The sequence below is a fragment of the Ochotona princeps genome, chromosome 7 (assembly GCF_030435755.1).
Source record: "Ochotona princeps isolate mOchPri1 chromosome 7, mOchPri1.hap1, whole genome shotgun sequence".
NCBI lineage: Eukaryota > Metazoa > Chordata > Mammalia > Lagomorpha > Ochotonidae > Ochotona > Ochotona princeps.
In genome coordinates this window covers 86,889,564-86,916,887 of record NC_080838.1, presented here as the reverse complement: position 1 = coordinate 86,916,887, position 27,324 = coordinate 86,889,564, and the positions used below count along the sequence as shown (strand labels likewise).

Sequence of the window (27,324 nt, the reverse complement as noted above, 5' to 3'; positions counted from 1 at the left end):
CAGGAAGCCACAGGGATAGGCTAATGCCCCCCGCCCCCGCAACACCTGGCCTATCATAGCGCCAAGTGGACCCAAGGGGAGAAGTGATTGGTGGAGAATGAAATAAAAGTAGCCGGTAAAAGCTGGAGGCGGACAGACAGAGGAAGACGGACAGAGGATGGACGGACAGACGGACGGAAGGAACAGATGACGAGGACAAAGAAGGACAGGGAGGGTGACGCAGAGACAGACTGGGGGGCAACGAGGAGACTGGGGAGTGACGAGGAGAAAGGCTGGGGAATGAAACAGAGAGTATGGGAAGAAATATGGGAGAAAGGGTGGTGGAAGAAGCAGGGAGGAAAGCTTAGACCAATGGGGACAGGACCAGCAGAGAGAAGGTTTCAAACACAGCCGCTTTTGGCAGTGAGAGGTCCGGTTGCCGGCTTTTCCCGGACCCTCAAGAGTATGCCTTGGTGTTTTCAGTGTCGCCGCTGCTGGGCGGCAGTGACAATTTGTGTCTTTGCATCACATGCTTTAACATTTTCTAAGATGAGACTTCCAGAATGAAGCTGCCATAACAGCTTTCAGGACTAGATGTCCCACTTCACACATCCAATTAGTGCTTTCCTAAGTAGCTCTGAGTAAATTAGGCACTACATTGGATCGCAAAGAAACACAAACCAGGCATGGGCTGAAACAGAATCTGGTGCTGTGCTTTCAATGTGGTGCATGGAGCACACCTGCTGGGGTGAATGCCACGTGGTGTAGGCACCACAGGAACCAATGGCACACACCTGACTGACTTCCAAAGATACAGGGCTCAATTTAAATGGCCGAGGGACTCCGTGTAGACTAAACTGGTCTCAGTGTCACTCCATGAGAGAGGCCACATCCACCCCAAGTATGGTGCCCTGTGCACACTGGGCCCTGCAGGCCTCACCCTGAGGCAGCCCTGTGCACACTGGGCCCTGCAACCCACTCCCCGAGCCAGCCCTGCGCACACTGGACCCTGCAGCCCTCACTCTGAGACAGCCCTGTGCACACTGGGCCCTGCGGTCCTCACCCTGGGGCAGCCCTGTGCACACTGGGCCCTGCAGCCCACTCCCCGAGCCAGCCCTGTGCACACTGGGCCCTGCAGCCCTCACTCTGAGCCAGCCCTGTGCACACTGGGCCCTGCAGCCCTCACTCTGAGCCAGCCCTGTGCACACTGGGCCCCCGGACCCCAGCCCTAATCCCAGGGCACTCACGATTGCAGGCAGGTGGCCTCCCTCTGTTGCTCCACTGTCCGTCCTCCTGGCACACTGCTGTTGCTTGCTGCCCGGACTCCAGCTTAAAGCCCTCGTTACATCCATAGGTCACTTTGCTGTCCAGTGTGAACTCGTTGCCTGCAAATGATCCATTCCCTGGAGATTCTGGGATGCCACAGGACACAGCTGGGAAGACACAGAAATGAGCAGTTTTATTTTTGTGAGATGCTTACTCCTGCTGTGCGTTCCTTCGCTCACAAGTGTAAAAATGGCTAATTGTGTTTCTGGGATGTGCTGTAAGTCTGTATATTACCCTAATCCTTATCATCAACATTTTTATTTTTTAAGACAAGATATCCCACCCTCCTGCAGATGAAGGCTCTAGTATCTTCCCCCTGCCCCTCAATGTCCTCTTCCCACTTTGTTTTCTATGAAGAATGCTGTTAAGTCACAAACAGCTGACGTAAAGTCACCCACACATCTGTAGAAAACAGGACATCCAGGGACCAGGGGCACAGGTGCAGCACTACCAGGGCATACGAGGTCAGGATACACAGGTGCAACACCTCCAGGGCACATGGGGACAGGGGACACAGGTGCAACATCTCCAGCGCACACAGAGGTCGGGACGCACAGGTGCAATAACTCAGGGCACACAGGGGTCGGGGGAACAGGTGCAACACCTCCAGGGCACACAGAGGTCGGGGGAACAGGTGCAACACCTCCAGGACACACAGAGGTCGTGACGCACGGGTGCAACACCTCCAGGACACACAGGGGTCAACAGGCACAGGTGCAGCACCTCCAGGACACACGGGGGTCAACAGGCACAGGTGCAGCACCTCCAGGACACACGGGGGTCAACAGGCACAGGCGCAGCACCTCCAGGACACACGGGGTCAACAGGCACAGGCGCAGCACCTCCAGGACACACGGGGGTCAACAGGCACAGGTGCAGCACCTCCAGAGCACACAGGGGTCAGGAGGCACGGGTGCAGCACCTCCAGGGCACACTGGGGTCCAGAGGCACGAGTGCAGCACCTCTAGGACACACAGGGGTCAGAACGTACAGGTGCAGCACCTGCAGGGCACACAGGGGTCAACAGGCACAGGTGCAGCACCTCCAGGGCACATTGGGGTCCAGAGGCACGAGTGCAGCATCCACAGACTGACTACCTTCAAGGTGATGAGACATGGGATGCCTAGGAAGTGACTTCCAATGAGGAAGGTACAGTAAGATGCAATACAGCTTTCTTGTCAAAGGTGAGTTGGCTGTACATGTGTGGGCTCACTTCTGGGGTTTCTATTCTGCTCCACTGATCTTCTCTGTTTCTGTACCAGTGGCAGACTGCTTTGATGACCACTGCTCTGCAGTATATCTTGAGGTCTGGGATATTGACTACTCTAACTTGGTTTTCATGTTTCAGATTAGCTTTGGCTGTTCGTGGTCTCATGTGATTTCAGATGAACTTTTGTATCATTTTTTTCTATTTCTGAGAAGAATGTTGGAATTTTGATTGGGATTGCATTGAGTCTGTATATTACTTTTGGTAATATGGTCATTTTGATTATGCTGATCCTGTCAATACAGGAAGATGATAAGTTTCTCCATTTTTCAATATCTTTCTATTTCCTTTTAAAATGTTTTATAGTTTTCATCATAGAAGTCTTCCACATATTCATTTAGCCTAATTCCTAGTTATTTAAATTTCCTCTCTGCTATTGTAAAAGGGACTGTACTTACAATTTCTTTCTCAGCCATGGAATTATTTGTGTACACTAGTGCCATCAATTTGTGTTCATTATTTTTGTATCCTGCTACTCTGTGAAAGTTTCTTATAAACTCCAAAAGTCTCTTGACTGAGTCTTTTGGTTCTGCAATGTAGAGAATCATGTTATCTGCAAATAAAGATAATTTCAGTTCCTGATTTCCAATTTGGATTCATTTAATTCTTTTTTCTTGCCTAATAGCTCTGGCAAGGACTTCCGAAAGTATACTGAAGAGTAGTGGCGACAGTAGACATCCCTGTTTAGTTCCAGATTTTAGTGGGAAGGCTTCCAATCTTTCTCCATTTAGTATGATGCTGGCATTGGTTTTTTCATATATTGCTTTGCTTGTGTTGTAGAATATTCCTTCTATGCCTATCTTGCTTAGGGTTTTCAGCATGAAGTGGTGTTGGATTTCATCAAATGCCTTCTCTGCATCTATTGAGCTGATTATATGGTTTTTACTTTTCAATCTGTTGATGTGATGTATCACATTTATTGATTGGCAGATGTTGAATTATCCCTGCATGCCAGGGATGAATCCTGCCTGGTCCGGGTGGATGATCTGCCTGATGTGCTGTTGGATCCTGTTGGCTAGTATTTTGTTGAAGATTTTGGATCTATGTTCATCAAGGATATTGGTCTGTAGGTCTCTTGTTCTGTTGTTCTCTGTCTGGCTTTGGTATTAAGGTGATAGTGCCTTCATAAAAAGAGTTTGGAAGAATTGCCTCTCTATTGATTGAAAAAGCTTGTAGAGGATTGGGGTAAGTTCCTCTTGAAACGTTTGGTAGAATTCAGCAGTGAAGCCATTTGGTCCAGGATTTTCCTTGGTTGGGAGGGTCTAAATTATTGATTCAATCTCAGTCCATGTTATAGGTCTAGTTAGATTGTTAATTGCTTCTTGACTCAATTTTGGTGGATTGTACGTGTCCAAAAATCTATCCATCTCTTCTAGGTTTTCTGAGTTGTTCCCATATAGTTGTTTGACAAGAAAACTGAAAACAATTACAGGGAAAAAGCCTGGCCTATTCAACAAATGCTGTTGGGATAATTGGATAGCAGCTTGCAGAATTAAGAAGCAAGACCTACACCTGTCACAGTTTACAAAAATCAGCTCTAAATGGATCAAGGACCTAAATCTACACCCCAAAATCATCAAACTATTAAAGGAAAACATAGGAAGCATGCTCCAAGATACAGGGCCAGGGAAATACTTCTTTAAAAGGCACCAAAAGCACAGGCAGTCAAAGCCAAAATTAACAAATGGGACATCAACTAAAAAGCTTCTGTACAGCAAAGGAACCAATTAACAAAGTGAAGAAGCAACCAACAAAATGGGAGAAAAATTTTGCACACTGCACAAGTGATAGGGGACTAATAAAAAAAAAAACCCTGTAAAAAAATGGGCAACGGAAATGAACAGGCATTTTACAAAATAATAGATTCAAATGGGTAACAGAAATGTGAAAAGATGCCAGGCAACCTAGTCAACAGGGAGCTACAAATGAAAAACAGGTTGAGGTACTATCTAACTCCAGTGAGGCTGGCCTACATTCAACTGTATATTAACAACACCTGCTGGTGTGTATGTTGGGAGAAAGGTACCGTCCTTCACTGCTGGTGGGAGTGTAGGCTGATACAGCCACTGTGGAAATGGAGCGTGCTTGGAGAATTGCAAATAAATCTGCAATATGACCCAGCTATCATGTTCCTAGGTATATACCCAAAAGAAATGAAAACTGCATGTGAGAAGGGGGTCTGTAATTCTGTATTTATGGAAGGACAATCTACAATAGCAGATGTGGAAACAATCCAGATACCCATCCAAAGAGGAGTGGTTAAAGAAACTGTGGTACATCTACTCCATGGAATGTTACTCAGCCATTAAGAAGAATGAAATTATACCCTTTGCAACTAGATGGTTTTGCAAGTAATGGCCCCAACTAGAGACCATTATGCTCAGTGAAGTAAGTCAATCTCAAAAGAACAAATACTATATCTTTCTTACATAAAGAAACCAACACGCAAGGTACAACTTCAATGACCCATTCCATACTGGAGTTTTTTGGCTGCATCCCATGTGTTTTGATGTTTTTGATTTCTGTTTCATGTCTTCCAGATACTTTCTTTTCTCTTGTCAAATTCATCACTGGCTCATAGATTATATGATGGAATCAGTTTACCCAAGAGAATATTGTGTTTTCTTTTTGTCACTCATGCTTTGGTTACTCAGTGGTATTGTTTTTTCATGGTGCTGTAATTTTGTTGTTGTTGATGATGTTGTTGTTGCTGTTCAAATTCATGCCAGCTGTTGACTTTATATCGTGGCTTCTTATTTATGGGAATGTACAGTGATGGAGTAATACAGACTACCATATCCAGATGTGGGGATATAATGCAATATGCATCCCTGCTTCCAAATGAAAGATGGGGCTCCTGGTGAAACTGTTGGAAATGTGTAGATAATGGGAAGCAGGGCTGTCTGACATTACACCAGCAATGTCAGAACACAACTAGCAGACTGAAGGAATCATGACTCCTTATTAAGGACTATTGTAGCAACGTGGGGAAAATCTGTTGCAGGTGGGAGCTTGAGGGGGGATTCCAAGTCTCTACGAAACTGTACCATAAAATTAAAAAAATTCAAAATAAAATTTTAACAACAACAACAAAAGATACAATGCAGAGAGATATGCCCTGCCAAGGCCTGTGTGAAACATTCTTCACAAATTTCAACGTTTCCACAAACTTTTGGGAATGCACTTCCCTGTTAAACATAGTCATCCTACTGCAGACAAAAGTGATCAGTTCCATGTTACCAATTCCAGAAATGACACAGAAGGTTCAGGTGAGGAAGAGGAGTTCCCTACATCTCACTCTCACTCAGCAGAGAAAGGATTTGCAAAAACTACAGGAAGGGCTTCACTCAGAGATTACTCAAGGCATGGATTTACATTTGAAAGTTGAACATTTTTCTTGAATTGAGCCCAATGTGAATATACATGCAACACACCAGTGCTGGAGGGACTGAGGAATGAGTTCCTATAAACTTGTAATTTATAAAGTCAGAAAGAATACAGCTGGCCACTGGCAACTCAATGGTGTTCCTTAAAACCCAAGTCCAAGGCTTGCTGATGAGTATGTGTGTGTGGGGGGTGGTTGTACCAGGGGTTGGGAGGCTGTAAATTATCCAGGGTTCTGTCTCTGTGTGTTTTGTGGTTTTAGTTTTTCGTCAACACATCATGAATTAGAGAATGAGAAATGACCAAGGAAGTAGAAGCAAAATTAGTGCTAAGAAAAATCAAGCTTCACGGAAATCCAGGGTCAATATTTTTCTTGTTAATTCTTTTGACCATCTGAAAGTGTGTGTGTGTGTGTGTGTGAGAGAGAGACAGAGAGAGAGAGAGGGAGGGAGAGAGAGAGAGCATGCACTATAATAAACCAGTTGCACTAGATGCCATGTGGACAGAGTATTTAAAATATTCTGTTACAATCTGGGTGTCCATGGTCCTGTAGCGTACCCCCTTGAGTATCCTAACTAACAACTGTTTGATGAGACTAGAGGTTAGTCAATCCAAAGCGAGCCATTGAAAGGTGGAAGATGTGAGGACACAGAGCTTTTCCCACTGCAACATCTGGGGCAGAGTCAGGCAGATGCCAGGAGCTGGAAATCTCTTCCACCTGCTGCTTCTTGCGGTGTGTTGGTAGTAAGCTGCACTTGGAGCAGAGCCAGGATTTCAATCCTAATCAGCATGCTGACTGCTGGATGCAGTACCCAGCCTAGTGGGCACCCAGTGCCATTGTTCCTAGCAAGTAATCTCAGGCTGATGAGATAAAGGTTGTGTCTTGCTAATTCAAAGCATTCATTCACCTACTCCCTCATTCTCAAATCACATGTGGCCCAGGACCACATATTTACCCTTGCGTGACCTTCTGTTTGAAGGCCCCAGGCCTCTGAATCAATCTGGCTTCATGACCTTAGTTAATTAATCAATGTCGTCTCCTTATGTCCTGGTTACAAATATCTACACCAGAAGGACATTTTTCAGGAAGAAGTAAAGCCACATGCATAATCACTTAATATTCAACAAATGACAGATTATTACCATCACATGTTTGTGTCTAGATTTATATTTACACAGAATTAACACTTCATTCTACTGCAAATAAAGAAGTGAGTTGCATGGATATTAAAGAAAACAGTCAGAAGTTAGCTGGAGTATTTCTTTTCTAGCAATAAAGTGTTGAGATGCATGCAGAGATGTTTTGCATGAACCTACGGAAGATTCCCAGTGTATCTCATGAAGTTTCGTAGTTTGCTTTTCAGACACGGAGTGGAAGATGGACTTTGACCTCCTGGGTCATGGGTCTCCTTAATACTGTGGTCTTCTTACTTCCGCCAGTGAGGCTTTCAAAGAGGAGAGACACCTGCCCTAGAAGGCTTAAAAACCTTCCCCCATTTTTTTCCCTTTTCCCTTTAAACAGTGGTTCTCTGTAACTTGGGAAGGTTTTATTTTTCTTTGATAATTCCCACACTTCAATGTCAGCCTTCACGTGACCATGTGACTTCCTTTTTTTTTTAATCTTCCGGACACTCCCTGATTCTTGGAGCTTCAGTTCTCCCCTTTCAGCCTGTGAGTTGCACACCCTGACATCCACTTGGCCCACATCAGCTGCCTATTCAGGCTCCCCTTGAGTGCTGGTTGCCAAGAGCCCAGGTAGAATGCCTTGGATCGCCCTTGCTCCATCCCTGCTTGTTCTGACAAAGCTTGTTCTCTGAAAACTCTCTCAGAGCAAGTGAGGCTTGGTGTTTAAGTCTCTTCCCCTTTGTTATGCTGCCCTGATTTGGTTGGTACTACTCACTGCTTCTTTGCAAAGTGTGCTCCCTCAATCAATAGTCACAGAATGAACTCCCCAGTCATCCATGATCTGCCCTGGCACAAAAGACTGAGGGGACCAGGGGGTGGCAGGAGCACCTTCAGGGTGAACCACAGAGCACAGAACACTCTACAATAGACTGACAATGACGGCAATCACAAGGCACGGTCATAATCAAAAACACTGAGCTGACCATCTGCTACATTAGAGGCAAAGCTAAACAGAGAACTACGGACACTCTCAGGTGCAAGGAGACAGGGAGTAGGTAAAGTGAACCATGCTGGAAGTACATATCCAGAGACAGGCACAGGCCACAGTGACCCACAGGACAGCAGGGAGCAGCTGGCCAGCCACAGGCCACGGTGACCCACGGGACAGCAGGAAACAGCTGGCCAGCCACAGGCCACGGTGACCCACAGGGCAGCAGGAAGCAGCTGGCCAGCCACAGGCCACGGTGACCCACAGGGCAGCAGGGAGCAGCTGGCCAGCCACAGGCCACAGTGACCCACAGGACAGCAGGAAGCAGCTGGCCAGGCACAGGGCCATTGTGACCACAGGACAGCAGGAAGCAGCTGGCCAGATACAGGGCCATTGTGACCACAGGACAGCAGGAAGCAGCTGGCGAGCCACAGGGACAGAATGACCCACGGGGCAGCAACTGGAGTCCCCACTGAGGTTTGCATTAAGTCCAATGAAAAACCAAACTTGATCACATCCAGCTTCTCAAGCTTTAGTCCCTACATTGCTAATGATTCTTAAATATACACAAAATATGCATGTATATGTGTGTGAATGTTCCAGGTAGGTATACATGTAAATATCAATTTATGAGCACTTAAAATATGAATGCACTCAATTATTAACTGTAACTCACCATATACTCTCAGGGTCTATACTTGTTTTGTGTTTATAATTTTTTGACATCAATAATAAAAATCTGTTTGGTGAAGTTTAAGTAGAAAAACATCTTACACATCTAATTCACATGTCATGGATTGTTTAGTTGAAATACAAACAGCTATATAGGAAGTACCTTGATCTAAGCCAGAAAAAATTGGTGTAACCAAAGGTTCCTGATTTCCCATCTGAAATCAATTTTTATCAGCTCTTAACTCTGAGCATGTGTTGTGGATACTGCTTTGAAAGAATGAGTGGTTAGGACTAGTGTGGTGTCACAAAAGGTTAATCCTCCCCCTGTAGAGCTACCAAACTTGCAGGGTGCTAGTTTCTGCCTGGAATGCTCTGAGTCTAATCCAACTCCCGCTTATGGAAAGCAACAGAGGATGTCCCTAAGCCTTGGGCCCCTGGACCACTGTGGGAGAACTGGAGGAAGCTGCTGGCTCCTGCTTCAGATTGGCTCAGCTCTGGCCACTGTAGTCATGTGGCGAATGAGCCAGCAGATCCCTCTCTCTGCCTCTCCTTCTCTCTGTAACTAAATCCTAAAAGAAAAGAAAAGAAAGGAAAGGAAAAGGAAAGAAAAGAAAAAGAATGGTTGCAAAAAGAAAATGACATGCTTAAAGTAAGTGTGAGGATCTTCTCACCCAAAAGGAAAACTAGGTGTGAACGAGCACAGGACTTTCAGGTCTGGTGTGCCCACTTGTCTTCCGATGCTAGACAAGCTTTCACGTTTCCATTCCCTTCCAACAAGCTCCGCTGTTCCATCACAATGAGCTCCATGCCGCTAGATCTTGATTTTGCACTCAACACTTCCTCCACGCCCTCACGTGAGTGAGTTAGATACTGTGCAAGGACCAGCACTGTCACCGTCACACAGGAGGAGCTAAGCAAGCCATCACCAGCACTCCTTCTGTTCTCAAGCTTGCTGTCTCCAACTGCGCACCTGCCTTTCAGGAGAGTTCTCGGTGCTCCCGGATTAGCAGAGTACAGGAGGAAGAGCAGCAAGGGGCATTCCCTGTGCAGACGGCTGGGGAAGACTCCAGGATGGCAAGAGGACAAGGGACGCTCAGAAGAGGACTCCTGCCTAAGAAGGCATTTCTAAGACACAGGGAAGGCTGAGCAGTCACCTCCTAGCATTTAGGGCAATCTGAAAGCCTGGTTCTCAGTGGACAGCCCCTGCAAGGAGCAGCTGTGTGAAGCAGTCTCCCTCCACTCTGACCTGTGGAATGAGGACCTGCATTGTTCAGTTAAAATGCAAATCACACGCTGAGAGTTCATTTGTTGCAGAACACAGGGCTTAATTTTTTCAGCTCAAAATATGTGTCTGCTCCCATCTATTGTGTAAATCTCACAACTGTTTTCGCTATTGGTGATCAACTTGTGGTTGCTGCAATTTTTGCTTTATTTGCTAGACATTGAGAATACTCAGAGGAAAGCTTCCATACACTTGCTTCTTTATTTGCTACTTTTCTGTTGTTTTCTTTCCTGGTGTTCTTAGTTCATCACCTTGTTTTGTTTGGGTTTGGTTTTGGAGAGTTCCTTTAGCCCTGGTTTTAAAGTAGATTTGTATACTCGCAGAAAATTCTTACTTTTGCTGTGTTTAAAAATGCTTGAACTTTGTCTTTATTCCAGAAGGACTTTCTCACTAACTGCAGTTTTCTGGATCGATGTTTCTTTCCTTCCAAACATCTGAGAAATGTGGAGTTATTCCCTCGCTCCCTCAGGGTTTCTGATGGAAAATCTCCCCTTTGAATCCTGCCTTTATTAGAGGTGAATCATTTGTCTCTTTTGCGATGTTCAACACCCTGACATTAGTTTCCAGAAGTTTGACTGTCTTGTCTACTGGTCTCAATTCATTTTGGTTTCTGGCATTAAATATGTAGATGGATGTAAACCTGGCAAGTTGTTTCTGGGAGTTGGCAGCCTCTCTCCTCTCTCCTTTTCTCCCTGTCCACTCTCCTCTTTTCCCTCCATACCTCCTATCCCTAGTCTCCACTCCCCATTTCTTTTCCCTCCATACCTCCTGTCCCTAGTCTCCACTCCCCATCTCTAGGATGTGAGTGGAGAGATCTCTGCTTAGGGTCTGTGGCTCCGAGCACTTGTTCTTTGTGTATGTCTCACTGCTGCTTGAGTTGCTCTGGCTTCAGATTCACCTGGCCTCTGCATTCTGCTGTGGAAGCTAATCACTGAGTCTTTTGTTCCATTTACTGTATTCTTCAGTTCTAGTGATTCCGTTCCATTTCCAGAGACAGGTCTTCTATTGCTTGACAGTGTGTGTAGGCTCAGAATTGCTTCCTCAAGTTTTTGTTTGTTTGTTTGTTTCCTGAATGAGGGCTGCTTTGAAATCCTGGTTTTGGGGAGTCCCCCTGCTGCTGGTCAGCATGATGAGAATGCAAGCTGCCTCTGTCTCCATGGTGGGATGAGTGGGACCTTCTCCTTGCTACTCCCCGTGTGGCCTCCAGTGATTGGGAGAGAGGGGCAGGAACAAGTCTGACTCTGCACTCTGCTTTCTTAGACAGCGATGCATCTGAACAGTGGAGTCCAGTGTACACAGTGACTTGTAATGTTCTGTCATGAGAAATAACATTTTCCTCCAGAGTTAGAGGATGGCATTCCCCAGAAACGAGCAGGAGAGCACAGTTTTCCCTTTCCTCACGGTTTATCTCTTGGCACCACTGTGCGTCCAGCAGCACCAGTCACGATGTTCCTGAAGAAAGCTGCAAAGTGTGCAACTCCTGCTGACTGCTGGAGGGGCCAGCAATGATTTCCCAGTCATTGTGACCCTGGACTCGTACAGATGGTGATGCCCAAGGCCTACTGACAATGCAGACCGCAGACTCACAAGAGGAGTTGGGAGGGACAAGTTCTCACTCACCCTCTGGATTTTCAAAGTTACCTGAATCAGAACAGTATCCTGGCATCTAATGACCAACAAAAACGGCAATGCCAAAAGTCTTCCAAATATATCATGTGATTCAATTTTGAAAATAGCACAAGGTGTGGATTTAATCCTTATTTTTCTAAGAAAAGCTGGCCCTAGAGACATGAAACCGCTCAGTTCTTGGGAGTGGCGATTGGTTGTCCTGGGGCTTGGATCTCAGAGAGACCAATGCCAGCATCTTTCTTTCAGTTATTCTGTCCTGTCCATAGATGCTACCTGCTGTACTTCACTGCATTTTTACTTATCCCTATTCCTAACACCCAAACACCTCCAATTCATCAATCAGAAGTGCACCTTAAAAACACAATTCTGAACATACAAAGGCCACACTGAATTTGAACACTGATGGTAACATTCATGGGATGTTGACTCCATTTCGTTTTTACTGTGATGTCCCAACCAGCTTTAGGAATACTTTGACACAGAGACATGGCACCTGAGGATGCCAGCACACAGTAGCTACTGATGCTGTGCTGAGTCAGGGCTGAAAGTGCCACAAGCAAGGACTGAGTCCTAGAGTCACCTCCTCCATGGCCTGCTCTTGTATCTCTTTCAGGGGACTGCACACTCTCGAGGGTTCAGAAGACACACCACAGCATGACAAGTACCCTCCCAGCCCTTGACTTCTGGGAGGAGGGCAGAGGTTCCTGAGACACCAAAGCAACAGACAGTGTGAATAATGCAAAGCAGGCAGGTCTGAAACAGAAAATGTGATTCAGCAGACAGCTTCTGAGCCTCTCCACGGTGTGCAGTGCTCCGTGGCCAAGATGCTGGGAAGGAGGGTCCAGGAGGGCTGCACACAGAGGCTGCTGTGTGACCAAGCCCCAAGGAATGTGCTGAGGAGAAGCTGCCACAGGAACTGATTTCTACCCAGAGAAGTCATAAGGAAGCACCGGTGTAGATGATGAAATAAAACCAATGACCTCTTAGGAATATGAAAGAATCAAGTGTCTGAAGAAGGCAAGCTGAGAGGACCAGAGCAGAACGAACACGTGCTGTTGGTAAAGGGACCCGTGTCTGTGTGGCCACAGTCTCCCAGGTTGGAAAGGCTCCTACGCCTGCTCTTGGGCACATAGTGGCTCTGTGAGCAGACAAATGACTTGGTCTGGTTGAGCCTGAGTTTTACTACGTGCGAAGTAAATCAGAAACTAAATTAGGGGCTAGAATAATGGCACCGTTGATCACGGCACCATTTGCAATGTTGACATCCCACATCTGACGGCTAGTTCCAGTCCCCACTGCTCTGCTCTGGCTCCCGCTCCCTGCTAGTGTACCAGGAAAGGAAATGGACGATGCCCTAAGAGTTGGATCCCTGCCACCGATGACACCCAGATTCATTTCCTGGATCCTGTGATTACTTGGGGAGTGAACCAGCATGAAAGAGCCCAGTACTCCTCATCTCTCTCCCTCAACCCTCCACTACTCAGAGGAATCCTCAGGACTGCTGGGCTGTGTATTCAAAGTAACAAAATGGTTGCTACAATAAATGTTATCTCATGTGTGTTCAACTACCATAGTTCTCTTGTAAACCTCAGCTATGATATCTACTGCATGGCCATTAGGATGAAGGTAGACAGGAAACAGCAGGCAATCAATATTTTCCAATTTTCATCCTCTTTCAATTAGAGGAGGAAAAATGAGGTAGGCAGGAAAGATCAGGTTCTTATTAAGGGCATGGGATGCTAGGCATGCTTTCAATAAATGAACTCATAGATCTAGTACATTCTCAAAACCACTGACCTGGGACTGGCTACACTGTAATCAAAACAGCAAACAGGATATACACAGGGGAAATGAGTGTGCGGCCCCAGGGAGGAAGACTGTTGAGGATGTGACACTGACAGCATTGGGAGAACCAGGCCTGGGAACGGGAACCAATGTCACGCATCAGCACACTCACAAGGAAAACAGCATTCATCCAGAAGGCGTGAGCAGGATGCTCAGACATTCTTCAATAAGAGTTCAAGCAACTGCCAAACTCTCAACCAATGGATACCGCAGACAAACTCAGAACTTTTTCTCAGGATCACAGAAGTAAAAATCTTTTTTTCTTTTTCTTTCTTATTTTTATGACTAGGGCATGAACATATCGGAAGGGAAAAATAAGGGGGAAAAAAAAGAAAAAAAAACTGAAGAAGAAAAGCCTGTGGCATTCATACTGCATAGGATGTGCCTGCTTCTTCTCTTCTCTGAGTCAGACTTGCCAGCTGCTCACTGGAAAAGTAAAAACCCATGGCCATGCTCAGAACTTCCCCAGCCATCTAGGTGGTCAATGAATTCCGGTCACCCAGTTCCCAAACCAGGCAGTTAATCTGCCTTTGATTTACAAGAAAAGAAAGAATAGATAACAGACCGATACATCCCTATGCAGTAATAGGTAGGTGCAGGCCGAATACATGATGATAGCTGATAAAGACTAAAACAAATGAGGAATTTCTTTAGCGATGAGCTGGAGTTTAGAGATTATCAGCCACTCGGGTGGCCAGATTCTTTCTCAGCTCACTAAAAGAACCACAGGAACACTTACTAATGACTGATCACTTGCTTAAACAGACATGATACCACACAGCCTCTCTAAACAGACTCTGCAAGGTCGATTACTAAAGCTGGCTGAGCACCCACAGGCACACGGGGCTGGACAGTCCTCTACTCCAAGGACTTCACAAGGCTTCTCTCAGTGCTTCGAGCGCCTCGGGTCCCTCCACTGCTAACAAACCAAGGGTTTCAGAATTCAGCCGCCAGTGTGAGCTGACACAGCCGAAGATGCACCACTATGGACTACCCCATGGCAATCTTGACCTTCGGTGTTGTGGAGACCCAAACATGGTCAGACACTGATTAAGACAACACGTGGGGGTGGACAAATCAGTGAGGTAACAGCTGAGACAGATTCTTTTCTGCGATGGACAGACCAAGTGGTCAGCGTGAACCCACTCTGCAAGAGGTTGGAGGCAAAGCAGACCCTGGTGATGCCTAATCCTTCGCCAACCACAGCTGCTTTGATACTTTGTCTCAGTTTCTGGAGAATTTCAGAAAACAATAACCACTAGCTTTTCACCTGTGAAGGGGTCCTGCCAATTCATGGGTGAACTCTGATTATTATGGACCAGGTCAACAAGTGAGCAAGGCAAGCCCCAAAGACCCGGAAAACAAGCTCACATTCAGGCCTTAACTCTCCACATTCTTCTGGCAAATACTTGGAATGAAGTGGCAGAAAAAGCTCATGTGCAAAGACCATGCCTCCTGTGTCTGGGTTACCCTCGTTTATGGAGTAACCCACAAAGAGGAAGCAGATGTGCAAATGTCCACCAAGGTTTCCAGAGGTAGACTGGGCTGTCAGTCTCTTAGTTCTGTGTACAAAGATAAGACCGGAGCATGGCACAGTGCAGCAGGACATAAAAGCCAGTCCGTGGAATGAGAGGGTCCCCTTCACACACATGCACACATGTGAACAGGTAGGTAGCTGAGTCCCCAGGCCAAGAACAAACCCTTTGGCAGGTGTCCAGCGTGTGCCTACGTGCACCTGGGCAGCAGTGTGGTCCTGTGCCCTGCACCTTCTCCCTCACCCCTCTGCAGCTTTCTTGCTTGAAATGTTTCCTGGGTTGGCCCAGGTTTTCTTTTATAAGTAAAATGTTGGCTGCAGAACACTATTTCTTGAGGTTGTGTAATGTAGAAGACTGCTAGGATCCACGCGTAGACAAGCATGCATTCCACTCATGGGGAAGCCACTGCCAAGCGAGGAGGGAGACGGGATACTCCTGGGGCTTTGCCATGTGCAGACGCTGCCTCCCTCACGGGACCAGTGCAGACACCACTGACACACACGTCAAATGGCATCGGGCAGTGAACTTAACGGAGACGAGTCAGCTGGTTCTGTTCTTACATGATCATGATGGCATCTGGACTTGGCTGAGACATGCTGCTGACAGAATGGTGATACAATTTGCTCACTGATTTTCCAGAAAGCTGCATCCACTCAAATTCAGAATGGGTATTACAATTTTGTTTTTCCAATTTGATGACTATGAGAGAAATAATGTTACCTGAGAGTGCAAGTTACTCTCGTGCCAAAGGCCTGGGATTTCATTTTTTTTATATTTTAGCTGTGAAATATAGTTCCTTTAAGCAGGACATTACACACATGCATGCATTCATTTACTTTCATGTAATAATGTGACTTCTTCACAGTGGGGTGTATAATATGATCAGGCTGTCAACTCTGGGAGTTCTTGTTGAGAATCCTGAAGTTTCTTGAAGTTCTAGAAGGATCTCTGGTTTTGTTTCTAACAAAAAAGCAAATGAGTTCTATGTGAGGCTGTAAGGGATGGATTTCTGAAACTCAAGAAATCATATGCAACAAAGAGAAGAAAATCTGGAACTAGGAAAGCACTGGATGAATACAACAATGACTCTTTCAAGGGACAAGAAGAAAATGCTAGCATGAGAGGAGAGGTAACTGTGCTGGCAAGACATGGGTATCTGGGTAAGGGTCAGAAATTGACAAGTCCAGAGACCTTAATGGTCCAGGATGTATTGATGAAATACCATATGGGGACATGGGAACCGCCAGACATTTCTCTTTACGTATTGCTGTGAGGAAATCATGCCCTGGCTGGAAGGGTGGATGTCTCAGTTAGGCGTTTGGGGCAGCAGGCCATTCCTGCTAGACGAGCTCTGAGTGAACTGGTGGGCACAGGGAATTTATGGGAAAGAGTCCATTATGATGATCCCTGCAGACCTGGCCAGGTGTGGAATATGAAACCAACTGAAACCTTGGGCCAGCCGACAGCACACATACCATGAACTTAAGTCAACAGCAAAAATTTTGACAGTTAAACGTTACCACCTACAAAACATAGCTAAGTACAAACTCTAACATTAAAAGTTAGGAACCAGTTGGGGCAGGCACTTGCCGAAGTGGGAACATGCACACCTCCTGCCTGAGTGCCTGTGGTTATGTTCTGGTCTTGCTCTCCATTCCAACTTCCTGCAATTGCACAGCCTGGGAGGCAGCAAGTGGTGGTTCAGGTATTGGATGCTTGCCACCCCTGTAGCAGCCATGGATCCAGTGCTGGGCTCCTGACCTTGGCCAGGCCCTGTCCTAGTTACTGTAAGTACCAGGTGTCCGTGTGCTTGTCTCTCTATGCCATCCAATAAATAAAAAAAGCTCATTGTCAGAAAACCAGTACCAGAATAAGCTGATAAGCTAAGGAGCATTACATTAAAATGATCCACAAAATGGTCACCAAATTTTCTATGTCACTTTATTGTTTTTTAAGGTTTAATTATTTTTATTGGAAAAGTCAGATATACAGAGAAGAGGAGAGACAGAAAGATTTTCCATCTGCTGATTCACTCCCCAAGTGGCCACAATGGCTGGAGCTCAGCTGATTCAAAACTAGAAGCCAGGAGCTTCTTCCAGGTCTCCCACAGGGATGCATGGTCCCAAAGCTTAGGGCTGTGCTCAACTGCTTTCTCAGGCCACAAGCAAGGAGCTGGATGGCAACCAGGGTGGCTGAGACATGAACAGGCGCCCATATGGGGTTCTGGCATGTGCAAGGTGAGGAGATTATCCATTAGGCGATCGCTCTGGGCCCCTCTATGTCACTTTCAAAATGCCGGGGAGCATTCCACCCCCAGGGAAGGTTTGAAAATGCAGGTACTGTGAGTTGTCTCCTCTATGTCTCCTCAGTTGCAACCCCAATGTCTCCTGTGTGGCTCTCATTGCTTCCTTATCTCAGTTTCGAATGGACTGTGGGGGCAGGTGAGGCAGAGAGGCAATGAGACCAATTCCAACCTCCTTGTTTCCACCTCTAGGTCAGCAAAAGGAAACTACTGACCTCAGCAGAGTCACCGTTAGGCCAGGACCTGCTGGGTGTCTGAGTAGCTGCCCAGGCACAGAACATGCATGCTTCTGAATGTGTGTTTTTGAAAATCCCTATGTCAATTTCCTAACAGGTAATTAAATATTGAAAGCCAGTCATCCAATCAGGTTTGTAAAAATGGATGGCGCCAGCACACACAATTCCAATGACAGCTCCCAGTGTTTGATAAAACCATACTAAAACTCATGGTGGAAGAAACACAAAGATCCCATTCCTAATGAGGAAGCTGTGAGCAGTGGCCACTGCTAGCCCTCGCCCACGACTGTGCACAGGAAGTCAGCACTCCAAAGGGAGCCCTGATTGGACATGTCTCATACAGAGATGTCCTAGAGGAAGGCCCCTGGAGTTTCATTTGGGAACCTCAATAATTACCCAATGATTGACCTTTAAATTACTGTGCAGTCATCAAAGAAGGGAACATACAGATGACTTCTTCCAATGCAAACTCATCACACAAAAACAAAATGTAGAGGCTGGCATTGCGGCAAAGTGAGATAAGCCACTGCCCAGGGTGCTGGAATCCCCTGTTAATGTTCAGGCCTCACGTGCTCCACTTCCAATCCAGCTAATGTGCCTGGGAAGGCAGTGGAAGCCGACCTAGGTGTGAGGGTCCCTGACACCCTCGCTGGGAACGGCATATGGCGCTCCTGGCTTGGGCCTCTGGGGTGTGATCGAATGGGAGGAATCCCAGCTCTTGACTCTCTAACTCGGCCTTTCACAAAACACACATATAAACAAATGCACAAATAAATATTTTCTAAAACAGTGAGACCAGGATTTAGCTGTGTAAAAAAAAGTCCCTTCAGTTCTATAAAAATAGATCAATTTTAACAGGAAATTGAGAAGACTTTTCTATTCCATACTATTGAATTTCAATTCTATACTATTAAAGATATCTACAAATCATGTGACTCACAAATGGTTAGCAATTATTGCATCAAGAGTTGGGAATTAAATGGAATAATAACAATACAAGGAGAAGCAAATATGAGAATGGAAACATTTTTAAAATACATAAAAAAGATAAATTATGAAAAAATAAGTAGTTTTCCCTGATTGGCAATGAAATTGCAAACACATTTTGTGCTTTTGCTTTGCTTGTTAAATGCACACGGGTGAAAGAGATGGATAACTGTGGTTTTTCAGCTGCTGAACACTGTTACTATGTTAACCCATGCTTATTTAGGGTGGGGATCCTGGCCAGCCTTGGGGTGCAGGTGTGGCTCCTGCTGTGGGAGTGAGCTACTCTCTCCTTTCCAAGGGCCCTCCGGAGTGGCATCACAGCTGCACCCCTAAAGTTGCCTCCCTAATTTTCTGTCTCAGTGAATGATTCATTTCATTTTGTTAATACTTATTTATTTACTTATTTGAAAGACACACAGACACACAGAGGCAGAGAACTTGTGCTGGCTAAATCTCTTCCCAGAGGGCTACTTTTGCTGTGGCTGCACTGGGCCACATCCAGGAGTCTGGAGATTCACCTGGGTCTACCATGAGATTGCAGGGTGCCATGCAGTTGGGGCCACCATTTGCTGATGTCCGAGGCATATTAATGGAGAGCTGGATCAAGTTAGAGCAGCCAGGACTCCTAACCACTGCAAACAGTGGCTTAGCCTTCCGTGCCACAATGCCAGCCCTGACCTCTTTATTTTCAAAGCCAGCAGCAAAGACAACTCTGGCATCAGAGTGTCCTCTCCCAGGAAGAACCCTGTCTGCCTAGGGCTCCCCTGTGTAGGTCCACCTGCTAAAGGTAACCTCACAGCACCATCTATGTCACAATGGCCCTGCACAGGGGAGCCCACCCAGGCAAGCAAGCTTCAGGAATGAGGTCTATACAAGTCTGACTGGGGAAGGACAGAGTCACAGAACACAAGAACCTCACGGTGATATACTCTCAGAGACGGCAGAACAGCTGCTCTCCAGCACACTGGCCAAAGAAAGGACAAGGACACTGAAGGAGCTTGCTAACACTAAGTCTGAGAAAGAGATCAAGACTGGGGCTGGATGGGACAGAATCCCTGGATGCAGGTATGTGCCCACTGATTTGTCCCATCAGCATTGGTCTCCACCTGTCAGCCACATCTACCAGATCAGTGAACAAGAATCCCCTCCCTTCCCCGCCCCAGAACCACAGGGCGAGGAGAACGAAAAAGAGGCTCTACAAGGACTATAGGGTTGAGAACATACGAGAGGAGAACAGGACAGGGAACCAGGCCCCCAGAAGAGACAGAAGGTCTTAGGGCAAGGTAAACTCTTCCCTGACTGGAACAGACAGGTGTGGGGTGGGCAAGGCCTGTGCCAGGGGCAGAGAAGCTCCAGGGAGGAGTGCAGGTGAGGCCTGGAGGTTTGCTGACCAGCAGTGCTGTCCAGGAGCACACAAGTCCAGAAGTGACCTAAGGCACACCCTGACAAAGGTGAGCCTGCAAAATCAGCTGTGCATGGACACACATGGTCTGAGGAGGACACTGGGCAAGATGCTGGGGTGTCAGATCCCACACACCAGCCGATGGGGCCACAGGCTGGGGCCCTATAGTCAGAAAGTAAAGAAGGAAGGCAGGAAGGAAAGAGGGCAGAGCCATGTCAGAGCTGGACCGGCAGCACCTGCTTGCCAGGAACACTGGAGAGCAGGAGCCAGTGACTGCAATGCCAGGAGGCAGAATGAGAAAGAGAGTGATTGTTTTGCAGAGAAGCAGCCATGCTCTCGGCCAGAACCAAGCACCCATGGAGCTCAGACGCCAGTACTGGCCCTGTGCAGGCCAGGGACAAGGTGGAAACAGCAAGGGCTCCTCCTGAGTTCTGCTGGATGGGCTGCAAGACAGTCTTCTCCCCAGCCTGCTCATACCGCCATTGACTGTGCCTATGTGCTGGAGACACACATCCTGCCAAACCTGAGGTGTGTGCACACGAGGGTGCAAGGTCTCACATCCTAACACTGAGGTGTGTGCACACGAGGGTGCAAGGTCTCACATCCTAACACTGAGGTGTGTGCACACGAGGGTGCAAGGTCTCACATCCTAACACTGAGATGTGTGCACACGAGGGTGCAAGGTCTCACATCCTAACACTGAGGTGTGTGCACACGAGGGTGCAAGGTCTCACATCCTAACACTGAGGTGTGTGCACACGAGGGTGCAAGGTCTCACATCCTAACACTGAGGTGTGTGCACACGAGGGTGCAAGGTCTCACATCCTAACACTGAGGTGTGTGCACACGAGGGTGCAAGGTCTCACATCCTAACACTGAGGTGTGTGCACACGAGGGTGCAAGGTCTCACATCCTAACACTGAGGTGTGTGCACACGAGGGTGCAAGGTCTCACATCCTAACACTGAGGTGTGTGTACACGAGGGTGCAAGGTCTCACATCCTAACACTGAGGTGTGTGCACACGAGGGTGCAAGGTCTCACATCCTAACACTGAGGTGTGTGCACACGAGGGTGCAAGGTCTCACATCCTAACACTGAGGTGTGTGCACACGAGGGTGCAAGGTCTCACATCCTAACACTGAGGTGTGTGCACACGAGGGTGCAAGGTCTCACATCCTAACACTGAGGTGTGTGCACACGAGGGTGCAAGGTCTCACATCCTAACACTGAGGTGTGTGCACACGAGGGTGAAGGACTCACATCCTAACACTGAGGTGTGTGCACACGAGGGTGCAAGGTCTCACATCCTAACACTGAGGTGTGTGCACACGAGGGTGCAAGGTCTCACATCCTAACACTGAGGTGTGTGCACACGAGGGTGCAAGGTCTCACATCCTAACACTGAGGTGTGTGCACACGAGGGTGCAAGGTCTCACATCCTAACACTGAGGTGTGTGCACACGAGGGTGCAAGGTCTCACATCCTAACACTGAGGTGTGTGCACACGAGGGTGCAAGGTCTCACATCCTAACACTGAGGTGTGTGCACACGAGGGTGCAAGGTCTCACATCCTAACACTGAGGTGTGTGCACACGAGGGTGCAAGGTCTCACATCCTAACACTGAGATGTGTGTACACGAGGGTGAAGGTCTCACATCCTAACACTGAGGTGTGTGCACACGAGGGTGCAAGGTCTCACATCCTAACACTGAGGTGTGTGCACACGAGGGTGAAGGTCTCACATCCTAACACTGAGGTGTGTGCACACGAGGGTGCAAGGTCTCACATCCTAACACTGAGGTGTGTGCACACGAGGGTGAAGGACTCACATCCTCTCACTCCCTAAAACGTGTCCATGAGTTTGCAAATTTTCATACCCTAATACTGAGTTGTTGTGCGCATGACTGTGTAAGGACATGCATGCTAACACTGAGGTATAGCACACGAGGGTCTAACGACCTGCATTCCCTCAACCCCTGAGATGTGTGCACACAGGGTGCTGTGTAGGTACCTTCATGCTCTATAGGCAGAGGAATGCTGAGGGACTCCTGTGCACGTGGACAGAGCACAGGCCTGCCACCTTGATGTTGGTTGGGTGGATGGGATTGTCCTCTGCCTGTTGCACAGCCAGGGAGCCTCTCTCAGCAGTCGCCTGCCACCACCCAGCAGCTCTCTGCACTCTGAGCTCTTGACCACGCTGCTTTACAACCATCTGTACCAGACCCTGACCAAAGCCTCTGCCCCCACTCCGCAGGCTCCACCTGTGCCTGCAGTGTTCACCCTGGCTGGCTCAGCCACTCCCACCCAGGGAGCACTGTGACCTGCAAGGCCCTGCATTTGCCAATGCCCCGCTGCACAGCAAGAAGCCCATGTGCTTGTCCAGTAAGACCAGCCTGCTGTTTGGTGTCAGCTGTCGTCACCTGTGCACAGGATGCAGAGCGCTCTTCCTGCCTCGACATCCTTCCCCATTAGAGGAAGCATCGGTTCAGGAACCATTCTTTCCAAACAAATGCCCATTCTGGAGTGAAAAATTCTGGGATGTATCCCCCTGCCAAGAGCTCTTACCCCAACCCCCACCTTTCAAAGTTCCAGAAGTGAGAGGACACGTGGTCCTTCCATTCGCCTTTGAAATACTCTGAGTACTCAGTCTCAGGCACATTAAACTCTGCCCCGGGCTTTTCTTTAATGAGAGAAGCAGTTCATCTCTATTGGCACTTGTATCCGCAGGCCTCAATTCCCTCATGGTAAATGATCACTTCATGTGTCCTGTTCAGCTGCTTGTCCTGGAGGGTCAAGGACTCCATGTTGCTACCGCTACACTCGAAGACCGCCCTGTGTGTGCCTTCCACCCACAGGGTCACAGACAGGGAAGCCTGGAGCTTGCTTATCCACAGGATGTAGGCTAAGCATGAACGGAAGGAACTCATTATTTACCTTAATGAATAAACATGCTAGGTTATAGCATGCAGTAGAGAAAAAAAATGACACGTTCTCTGGCTACTTGGGGAGAAGGCAGGCATCGTGTGCCCTATTTAGCCCCACAGCTGGCCCTGGCTCACAGAGGCCAGGAGTGCCGAACACTGACCCAGGCCAGCCAGCAGCCTGCTATGCTCAGCTCACAAGCTAATCGCAAAAGGCCATGAAAATGTACAAACCAAGAGTGAGAGAGAGACTGGAGGGCGAGCACAGGCCTGAGATAGACACCATGTGGTGCTGTGGGAAGCCTGTTTGTTCTGAGAGTCAATGCCACTGACTTGATGGCCCTGGCCATGCCCTGACAGGTGCTTTACAGAGAGGGTGTGTGCTGCGACTGTGCTGTTCGTATCAGGGGCTGCTCTCACCTGGTGCTCTGCTGAAGGCTTCATGCCACCCAGCGTTTTCACTTCATCATTTGGGCACAACAAGTTGGGGGCACAACAAGTTGGGGGCACAACAAGTTGGGGGCACAGCAAGTTGGGGGCACTCTGTCTCCACGTCCGGACGAGAAAGTTCACCCTCAGTGCAGTGCAGCCCCCTGTCCTGGGTGGCACAGAGGACCAGTGCTGGGGACAGAAGGGCTGTTGCTGAAGGATGGAGTTCCACTGTGTAATCCGCAGCCCTGCCACATGTTCCAGACCCCTTTACAGTAGGGAAGGAAGGAGGGATGAGTGTCCAGTGGGAATGGGATGTCTGGGCTAGTATGGATCTGATCATCTGCAGTGTGGCTGCCCTAATCACGAACATGTAGCACAGCATTTAAAACTCCAGAAAATTGGGCCTGGTGCAGTAGCCTAGCAGTTAAAGTCCTTGCCTTGAATGCACCGGGATCCCATATGGGTGCCAGTTCTTGTCTTGGCAGCCCCGCTTCCTATTAAGCTCCCTGCTTGTGGCCTGGAAAATCAGTCAAGGACGGCCCAAAGCTTTGGGACCCTACACCCGTGTGGGAGACCCAGATGAAGCTCCTGGCTCCTGGCTTCAGACTGGCTCCATTCCAGCCATTGCGGTCACCTGGGGAGTAAATCCATGGACAGAAGATTTTCCTCTCTCTCTCTCTTTCTCTCTCTCTCTCTCTCTCTCTCTCTCTATATATATATATATATATATATATATATATATATACACACACACACACATATATATGCACACACATATGTATATGTATATATGTATATGTATATATATATATCCAACTTTGTAGTAAAAATAAATAAATCTTACACAAAAAACTCCAGAAAATTCTACTTACATAGCCTAGATCTAAATTTGTCAAAGCACTGCATTGCTGTCATGACACACATACTGATAATTTTATAGAAACAAATAACTATGTGAGTACAGAACAAGAGTCGTAGCCACCTAAGCACCAAACACCGTAAGAGAAAGGTGCTTGGATTTACAGAACAGCCCCGTTCCTCAGGCTTGAAGCCTACCCCACTGTGATTCCTTGAGGTGCATTTTCTGTGGGTGCTAGTCTGAGTCACCATGAGGCACAAGCAGTTCCCCACACAGCCCTTCTCATCTACCTGCCAGGCTGGCTCCGGTCCATGGCATGCACAGAGCTGCCATCAGCACAGATCTCATCATCGTGATGTTAAAAGCAGAGACTCAACCATGTCATGCGCAGAAGGATTGTGCTGGCAAACATAAGAGAAGAGTCCACCCCGAGGAGAAGCTGCAGCTCACAGAAGACTCAGAGAACCACAGCCTTCACAGCAGCTCCTCTGAACACAGACACCCTGATGCAGTGCCACAGGAAACAGTGGCTCAGCGGGATCTAAGCATTAAGTCATGCTTCTCTACAGGTGATGCGGATTAGCACGTGGACAGGCAAACAGCTGCTCAGTGCAGTGCCCTGCTTGCCGGCGGGACACTAAGCTTGAAGGACCAAAGGGTCTTGGCACATCAAGGAAGAGAATACAGAGAGGGAACTTTGGGATGAGCCCTGTGAGATGCGGGCAAGCCCAGAGGGACAGCTTGCAGTGCTCCAGGACAGTAACAGCACCTGGCAGGCTACATGATTTGGATCTACTGATTAACTTGTGTGGTCACAAGGCCTTGAAGAAGTGGAGACGCCTTTGTTGTGGGGAGAAGCTGGGCATCACCACTTGGACTGCTATGATCCTCAGCGAGGCCAGAGGCTGCGTCCCTGCCCCTGCCCAACACCCAGTGGGCAAGGAGCCTTCAGAAGGCTGCATCCCTGCCCCATGCCCCATGCCCACACCCAGCTGGCATGGAGCCTTACAGAGGCTGTGTCCCTGACCCTGTCCCTCGCCCAGCTGGCATGGAGCCTTCCGGAGTCTGCGTCCCTGCCCCTGCCCGACACCCACACCCAGGTGGGATGGAGCCTTCCGGAGTCTGCGTCCCTGACCCTGTCCCAAACTCACACCCAGGTGGGATGGAGCCTTCACGAGGCTGTGTCCCTGCCCTTGCCCCACGCCCACACCCAGCTGGCATGGAGCCTTCCAGAGGCTGTGTCCCTGCTCTTGCCCCACGCCCACACCCAGCTGGCATGGAGCCTTCCAGAGGCTGTGTCCCTGCCCTTGCCCCACGCCCACAACCGGCTGGCATGGAGCCTTCTGGAGGCTGTGTCCCTGCCCTTGCCCCACGCCCACACCTGGTTGGCATGGAGCCTTCAGGAGGCTGTGACCCTGTCCAACACTTAGCACTGGTAAAGAGCCCTCAGGAATCTATGTCTCTGCCCCTGCCCGACACCCACATCCAGCTGGCATGGAGCCTTCCAGAGGCTGTGTCCCTGACCCTGTCCCTCGCCCAGCTGGCATGGAGCCTTCCGGAGGCTGTGTCCCTGCTCCTGCCCCACGCCCACACCCAGCTAGCATGCAGCCTTCAGGAGGCTGTGTCTCTGCCCATGCCCCATGCCCACACCCGGTTGGCATGGAGCCTTCAGGAGGCTGCATCCTTGCTCTGCCCCATGAACACACCCAGCCTGCATGGAACCTTCCGGAGGCTGCGTCTCTGCCCCTGCCCCACGCCCACACCCGCTTGGCATGGAGCCTTCCGGAGGCTGCGTCTCTGCCCCTGCCCCATGCCCACACCCGGTTGACATGGAGCCTTCACAGAACTTGGAAGCCTCATTCTGCAGTCTTGTGTGGTATTCTCTGTCACTCTGAGAGGTGCACAGCGACATTCCCATTTCACATGGAGATCTGGACTGTTAATGAGGTCTCTATCACAGAACCCTCTCCAGTCCTAGAGCCATACAGGATTTCACTAAGAACCCTCTTCTACAGCACCCCCAGCAAGAGAGCCATGGGAAAGAAGAACAGAGAAGCTGTGTCGGGGCAGCAAATCCTCTGTGGTGCAAACATGTCATTATCAGAGAGAGAGCCAAGGGAGCCACAGGTTGAAAAGTATGGATGTTTTTTTTCTATTTAAAACATTTACCACTGGCTACAGGTGACAGGAGTGGGCCCACAGTCTGGCAGGCGCAGGAGCAAAGACTATGTGACCAGGAGTTAGAACCTGGCAGGACACAACCCAGCACTCCAGGCTTCACAGGAAGTTACCTGTGACATCTCCGTTAACATCCAAGACGTTCTCCAGGACATTAAAGAAGGAAAAAAGATCTTCTTGCAGTTGGGGAATGCACATGCTGCATTTATTCTATAATCCAACACAGAATAATACTCAAATCACTAAGGAAAATGATAACATCAAGTGAAGGATAAATTAAATGTCACATTTATCAACTCATACTTTAAGCTTCCAAAGCCACAATGAGATATTTGTCTTTTTATTCATTTATTGTAAATTTTTATTTTTTCAATTTCCAGTTCTCCATTTTCAAAGAAAAAGAATTAAAATAACTATGATGACTTTTGTGTGTAGTAAACATTCAAAAAATTCAATAATTGCATCGGTTACTAAATTTCCAGTGATCTCAGATGCCTTCCACATGACAGATGACAGGATTTTTAACCTCCATTTGTTCAGATATAATCTGCTGTCCCACAGCCTTGGACATTCCTTATTCTGTGACAGAACTGTCTAATTTGAAATTTGCTGCAACTGACAACGTTTTTAAAAAATTATCATGATGTCATTCATTTGAACTGATCCCTATAGAGATTTTAAAACCCAAATATCTCTTGAAAAACAAATAATGTTGCCCACGACCTCTGAAAGTGTGCCAGATCATTGCTGACTTACTGAGAGCTTAAAAATCCCCGCTGCACAGCTCTACCCACAGGCCTGGACACAGCAGCCAGAGCCACATCCAGCACCTCATCCTAGGCGCATGGTCTGTACTTCAGCACGTACAACCAAGCCCTCCCCGCCTGCCAAATGAAACAGCGTGGGCAGCCCAGGCTCCGTGCCTCACAGCTTGACACACTGTCACTGGGGCCTGCTGACCAGATGGCCTAAGT

At 48.0% G+C, this 27,324-nt stretch overlaps 1 protein-coding gene across 1 annotated transcript in view; it reads right to left on the bottom strand.

The window, feature by feature from the left end:
- The window catches only part of CSMD1 (CUB and Sushi multiple domains 1), a 652,915-nt gene that overhangs the window by 75,907 nt on the left and 549,684 nt on the right, over nt 1-27,324 (bottom strand). The window contains exon 46 of the mRNA XM_058666667.1: nt 1,227-1,412. Coding sequence (XP_058522650.1) covers nt 1,227-1,412 — 186 coding nt within the window. The remainder of the gene's footprint in view (nt 1-1,226; nt 1,413-27,324) is intronic.